This window comes from Brassica oleracea, chromosome C7, assembly GCF_000695525.1.
Source record: "Brassica oleracea var. oleracea cultivar TO1000 chromosome C7, BOL, whole genome shotgun sequence".
Lineage (NCBI taxonomy): Eukaryota > Viridiplantae > Streptophyta > Magnoliopsida > Brassicales > Brassicaceae > Brassica > Brassica oleracea.
Window position 1 is genome coordinate 18,821,851 of NC_027754.1, and position 7,480 is coordinate 18,829,330.

Genomic DNA, 7,480 nt, shown 5'->3' on the forward strand with positions numbered 1-7,480 from the left:
TCTCTCTTATGAGTTCTTACAAGGTCACTTGAGGACAAGTAAGATACGAACTACCGAGAGAAAGGCGCCCTCAAACCTTGATGCTACGGTTCTTGGAGCTTCCGGAAATTCCACCTAAACCCTGAAACAAATCAAGAATCCAAGCACGAACACACACTCAAAGCACCCGACAGAATACGTCCGACGGCACGAGAGAAAATCTCAGATTCAAATTTTAAATCTGAGAAATCCATTGATGAACGTATAAAATTCATCTAGAAAACGCCTTTAGCATCTATTAGCCTGAGCACGACACTGATATTACCCTATGGAGTAAGGTTTAGAAACATATTTTGTAGATAAATAGATGAAAGTAGAAAGAGTGACTTACATTGATCAGAAAAACAAAGAGCGACTTACATGTTAAGACACATTTGTCTTTTCTCTTACTTTCATAGATACATTTTGTTGGAAGAGCACAACTGTAACTTTCGATGTAGTTTTTTAACAGTTTTACTAGATTCAGATCCGCCCTAAAAGGGCGGGTATATTTCTTTTTTTACATTTTTTTAGAAATTTAATTTTTATATTTGTGTGTTTTTAGTCATATTTGTGTTTTTTGTATAATATTTCTCTTAAATGATTAATAAAATGTTTTAATAACTGTATTAAAATAGTTGGACCACACCTATATCAATAGGTCATATTCATGTTTTAATAGAATAAATCCTTACAAATTTGAGACACAAGTGGATATTTAGCACACACTCATACACCTTCTCCATATCCGTATCCCACCCCAACCGTATCCACTACTACCTCCTCCTTTCGAGTAGCCACCCTCCACCACCATTGTATCCACCCTCACGTCTTCCACCACCGACTTCTGCATAACCATCACCCCTCCACTGCGGTATCCACCTCCATCCCGGCCTCCACTGCCGCAGCCACTACTATCGTCATCTAAATTGCCTCTCGAAGTTTAATATCAATCTGTTGGTGGTGAAAACAGAAATTGGAAAAGAAAAGAACAGAGCTAGAAGAGTGGAAAAGAGGATTAGGGATTATTTGATGGCTGGTGTAAGAGAAAGAGTTAAGAGGTAAATTTTACAATTCAAACGAAAAAAATGTACCAAAACCAAGATATGCCTTTTTATGTAATTGACTTCTTAAAATGTGCCTGTCTGTGTAATTTTCTCACGTAGAAAAATCCCTAAACTGGTATAGAATTAATATTATTGGAAGCAAAGAGTTAAAATAAAATAATGTTGGGGTCAGAGGGTAGACGTGAAGAGTAAGAAAAGGCAAAAAGAAATTGAGACAATAACAAGAAGAAAATGCAAGTGAAGTTGAGAAGAAACAAATTTCGGTTTTGTAATTTTCTACTTTTTCGCTTATCAAATCTTTTTGCTTTTCTTGATTAGCATGCATCAATTATTATTCATCCTATTAAACAAAAAAATATATATTATCATCCTATTCGTTTGATAAGACTATAGAGTGATATGAAACAAATATCTCAACAACCAAAGTTTGAATTACTACCCCATTTAATATTTATAAGGATTAGCTTATGGTATAAGACAAGGTATTTTTCTATAAACGAATCCTTTATATATAGTTTGACTGGTAGATTATTAATCACAAAAGAAAACAAAATTTAATGATATAAAAACTAGTATTATTTATATTTTTACGAATGTTTTTTATAGTTTTTTTTACAATGAAAACTCCTTATTTTATCATATTAATTCTAAAGAGTCGGCTTTTGGGACAAACTCATTTGGAACATGAGAAAATACAATATTACAAGATCGGACTTCTTTCTCTAGAGAGTCCGCTCGAAAGTTTAAAATACGGGGAGTCAAACTAATGGAGCAAAATAAGAACTTAGAACGATTTTGAAAAACTCTTCTGATTCAACATTAAAGCTAGCCCTTCTTCATCTTCTTCGTTGTTGAGGAAGGTAACGAGCTGCAGGCAGTCGGATTCAAAGGACATGGTATAGTGACCGAGGAGAATGGTGGAGTTCATAGTCCACATAAGGGTACGAAATTCCGCCTGAATGGGAGAGAACATTTGATTGATAACAAATGAACCAAGCGACTATCTTCCTTCTCCGCCTTTGAGTGAAAATCCTCTTGCAAGGAAGAACATTTTTATGCCATGAGGCATTGATCTTGCAGTGTTCTATGTTACAATCATCAAAGCAGTGTGATGTTGATCTTCTTCCTCTCCCTCCGGTTTCACTATGACATGAGCAAGTTTCTAGTTATCAGCCTCACTTGAGGCGAGTTGGAGTGGGTCAAAAAAGGAGACATCTTTACCATTAAAAACCTTTTTATTACGTGTTTTCCATAGATACCAAAGAATCCAACGTACTTTGGAGGTTATAAGGTCAGGGACGCCTTGCTCTCTGATTCACCATAAGAGGTGATCAAGGTTACTGTAGACCGAGGTGAACGTGAATATTCCTGAAATAAAAGGGACGTCTGTTAGGGCCCATGTTTGGAGTGTCGGAGGGCACTCAAATAACATGTGATTGATTGATTCATTATATGCTCTACACCTAGGATAAGAGCGGTCTCGACTGCAATACCGATAAGCTAGGTGATCGCATACATGAATGCAGTTTGATAATGCCTACCACATAAAATGTTTTATCTTGCTCGAATTTTCAATTTTTCAGACTTTTTCTTTGAGCAGCGTCGTGCTAGGTTATGTGACCGCTGCTATTTATGTCCCTTTTTTAAGCTCCATGGCTAGGTTATAGTGTGTTTTTAATGAGTAAATACCCCAGCTGGTGTGACACCAGCAGTAGTCTTCTTTCACACGACAAAATTTTGTTTTAATGCTACAGTTGAGAGAGATATCTGGCCATGAAATAATTGCGCAGAGTTATCATGTTCAATGTCTTGGGTTGTGGCGAGAGGAGATAGGCGACTCTCAATTCTTGATTGGCTGGAGCTCTTGTACTTAGAGCTGGGCGAAGTGGTAAAGTTGGTATCCATGGGCCTGACCAGACCTTCGTATCTTCACTTGAGCCAATCACCTTTCTCAAACCAGCCTGTAGTAGTGGCTTGACTGCCATGAGGCTTCTCCTAACATAGGATGGGGAATTTGCTTTGCCAACCGCTATAGGGTCAGAGGCGCGAAAGTAACAGCTTTTCAACACTCGAGCTAGGAGTGAAGATGGATGGTAGAGAATTCTCCACTACTGCTTCGCAAGTAGTGCGAGATTAAAACTTTTAAGATATTGGAAACCAAGTCCGCCTTTATCTGGTAGGACACAGATTTTTCTCTAAGTAATCCAATGCAGTCCACGGCTATTTTGCTTTGAGCTCCACCAGAACTTCGAGATTGAGATTGTGAGCTTTTTGATAACGTCTTGAGGCAGTATGAAACTAGATATGGCGTAGGTCGGTAAGGCCTGAACAACTGATTTTAGTAACACCTCTTTCCATCTTTTGACAAAAGTTTCACAGACCAAGAGTTTACTCTAGAGTTGAGTCGATCTTGTATTTAGGCGAAGGTCTATTTTGTTGACCCACATTTTTTCTCGTAAGCCTGAATATATTCCCGTGCTGCCTTCTTTTGTAATTTCTAGAGCTTGTTTGATGTCTATCTTTATGTCTTGAGGCTTTGTTGCCGAAGAGGATGGATGATTTTGAAATATTAAGTTGTCGTCCCAGAGGTTTTACCATAGTTATTTATGATCTTCATCATCTATGTACATTGCATGATATATCAGCTCTAAAAAAAATAGATTATCTTCTGCGAATAAGAAATGAGATATCGGAAGGATTCCTCGTGCAATTTTTAGACCTGTTATCCTTTTTTTGCATTTAGCTCTCTCGATTTGACTGATAAGACCTTATGTTAAGATTGTTTCTTTGTAGTTGTATATTCTCTACTATTTTGTTATTTGTTTATCGTTTTTTTTTCTTAAAAACTTTGTACCTTTTAACGACATTAATCGGATTCAAATATTACTAAAAGTGTGAGAAAATGTGGTTTTAATCTAGAAGACACCCATGACACTGAAAACATAAGTTAGTTGTGGAGCTCCATGGACCTGCAAAGACATGTGATTACTAAATAGAGTTATTGCTATTAGCATAAATAGTTATAGACAATCTGAAATTGATAATACATTTTACATTTCTTGTTTTTTATATTTTTTCAGACATACCCATGTGGTCAATTGACACCTCGACCAGACAAATCCTGTTTCTTAAGAAATATTTATCTACAATTTAATGTTACAACCATATAACTAATTATATATTTCAACCTTTTCTACAACTACAACACTGTCATATAGAATATAATATAGATAAGGCAACCTTTATGCTGTAGATAAGTAGTTTACATTCTAGAATACGTTTTGCGTGATTATAATCAACATTTCTCCTTCTTCTCCAGCAATATCTCGTCGTCAGTTTTGACCACACCGACACACTGAAACTTAGGTTTTAGCTTCTTGTTTTCGTTGTTTTTGTTCCTCTTTTATTGTACATGTTCTTCTTTACATCTCCCTCGAGTAGCTAGAAATATCAATTTTTGTGCCTAATTAATTGCATCAATTTAATTCTCAACGCTGCACCTATCTTGGGAATGCAACTCATGATTATGATATTTTCTTTGCATACATTTGTCGTTGGACCACTCCATTATTTTATCAACGACTCATACCATTATAATTTGGACCATATTCTTAACTAACCGAGGAATAAACAGAATATATATCAAAGTAACATGCATGCGACAAGAAACCCAAATCAGTAAATCCTAAACCATAGTATAACTGAGAAAAGTTAAAACATACGTACTGCCTGCCTATTAAAAAGGTTTATTTATAATTTCCCGTATAAACTTTTAATAAAAACACCGTATATAAGTATTTCGTTGAACATATACAAATATATATAACAGCAATTTCATTGTAATATATATGAACAAAAATGAAGAACAAAATAGAGACATGGATAACGACAGAGACAGGGACTCACTCAAAATGACAAATGAGTCAATGACAGAGCATGCCCGTCACCTTCCGTCCGGCTGCTCCAGCTCCACCACATTAAAACTCACACGGAAAGAGAGAGAAAGATGGAGTTTTATGAAGATAACACTCTCTGACCTTCTTGTCTTATCACAAACAAATCTCTCACGTTCCTTTTTACTCATCCAAACCTATTCTCTATCTCTTCTCCATCACCATCTCTTTACTGTATGGGTTGCCGAGATATTCTGCTGACTTTCTCCGTCGCCCTCTTACTCATCTCTCTGTTCCAGATCTGGCTTTTCCGGGAAGGACAAGTCCGGGAACTGTCAGAAGACAACCAGGTTGGAAAAGACGTAAACACCCTCGCCTCCAAGAACAAGAAGGATAATGTTCAACGTATCTTCCATAGGTACTTCAAGGGTCTAAACAATAGCAACAGTCGCTTTGAAAATTCATACAGACAGATCCCTAGCTCCCCAGATCGCCTCCACAACTAGTTAGTTGCTTCTGTTTTTATATTCTTTTATTTTCTTCCATCCTTTTTAAAAAATTTATTGTCAAACTATATTTATTTTCTTACCTCAATTTGTATCTTATGTATTTCGTAAATGAGGGCATTTTGGTTATTCACATTTGAATGACAATTGTTAGCCGTTGTATATATCAAAATCGTTTTTTTTTTTTCATTTCAGAATTCTGAAGAGATTTACTAGAATTATGAAAATATCTCTTCATGATTGATCAACATTAAAAATGATATAAAAAACTGTTTTACAAATATTGGTATTATATTATTGAGAATCTTTAAAGAGTTTGTTTACCATTGAAGTGCTTTGAGTTAATTTGCTATACTACTACAGCTTTGTGATTTACAAATGCACATTCTGTAAATGGAATAAAAGCTCCTCGTTTTTTCAGTAATCAGTTATTGATTTGTCTTACCCCTCAATCAAGAAAACAATACTTATTTACCAATTGTTTATTGGTTTTGTCCTTATCATCCGTCTTTTTTTACAATACGACTGGTTTTCCGCTACTACCCGCAAACGCAATTTTTGCGGTTGGTAAAGATTGTTGGCATTTTGCAACAATCACTTAAACTGTTCTAAACCGATTCAAACCGCTCTAAACATCATAAATTCAAAAGCTGGTTCCAGTTAACGTTTGCGGGAGGATAAATTTTTTTTTTAAAACAATATAAATACAAAAATAAAAATATTCAATAAAAAAATTAAATTGAAATTATAAAAATACTAAAATATATCTATTATATTTTAATTAATATTATAAAATTTTAAAATAAAAATATTTTCTATAATTTTTAAAAATTTAAAACTATAACTTTCTAAATATAATTTGTATATTTATTATAATATTATGATTTTGATATTTTATAATAATAAAAAATATAAATATTGTTAATTTATTATTTAACCGATGCTGTATTTGGTAGTTAACCAGTCATAAATATCACGCAAACGCACCAATTTCTAACCGTAGAACCAGTCGTACAAATCTCTTAAAACCACTAGAAACCGCAATCACTCGCATCTGCAAACTCCCGCAACCGCTGCGTTCGAACCAGTCATGACCTAAACATAGTTTAGTTATTGTTGTAAAAAAAAATAGCTAGACCATTTTCTATGAAAGTTTAATTTTTGGAATTATGATATTATCAGCTAATCGTTCAACTTTCGTATAAATCACGCACGTTAATTTGACTATCGTGTTCATTCATATTCATGTCTTCTATTTGTTAATTTTGTTTCAAAAATAATTGCATAGAACATACCTGTAACACGTACATATAACATTATTTATTTATATTATTTTGTTTCATAATTAGTTTAATTATGTAACGTAAAATATCATTAAGTCTTCTTGGATGCGGTAATCTACCTGAAACAGACTATATTATTCTTGAGAAACATTGGTTTTATAGTGTTTGCCCCTAAAACATATATTTAAGGCTTAAAGCAATAAATCACTAAAATTCAAAATAGAAAACAGGAGAGTAAATAATTGAATGACTAAAACAGCATTTGAAAAATAATGTTGGGGCAGCTAAGAGCATGATTAACCCGGATTCTTAGGATATGGTTCTGAGCGGAAGTTAAAAAACTGTTTTTTAATTTTTAACTAAAAAGTTAAGAACCGGTTCTTAAATAAAGACTTTAAGAACCGTTCATTAACTTTTTTAGTTAAAAGTTAAGAAACAGTTTTTTAATTTCCGTTAAGAATCTCACTCTAAGAACTCCGTGTTAATCATGGCATAAGGTTTACCCTTTTTCTTATTGTTCATCACTTAAATCGACGTAAAAAAATTTGTTTCCCAACGTTAAAGTTTTATCCATGAAAAGAAAAGGGAAAAATACGTCATCGACGAGACAGTAACGAAAGGTCAACTAGTGTTGAACATCGCATCAGTTATAAAAAGGATTAAACAACATGATTAATCATAGAAGAAGAAGATAGAACCATGGTCCGTGAGAC

At 34.2% G+C, this 7,480-nt stretch overlaps 1 protein-coding gene across 1 annotated transcript; it reads left to right on the plus strand.

Moving 5' to 3' along the window:
* Positions 1 to 5,029: 5,029 nt before the first annotated feature.
* On the plus strand, positions 5,030 to 5,673 carry LOC106304448 (CLAVATA3/ESR (CLE)-related protein 43-like). The gene has a single exon (XM_013740859.1). The coding sequence runs from the start codon at positions 5,215 to 5,217 to the stop codon at positions 5,482 to 5,484; it is 270 nt and encodes an 89-aa protein (XP_013596313.1). The 5' UTR covers positions 5,030 to 5,214; the 3' UTR covers positions 5,485 to 5,673.
* Positions 5,674 to 7,480: the final 1,807 nt, after the last annotated feature.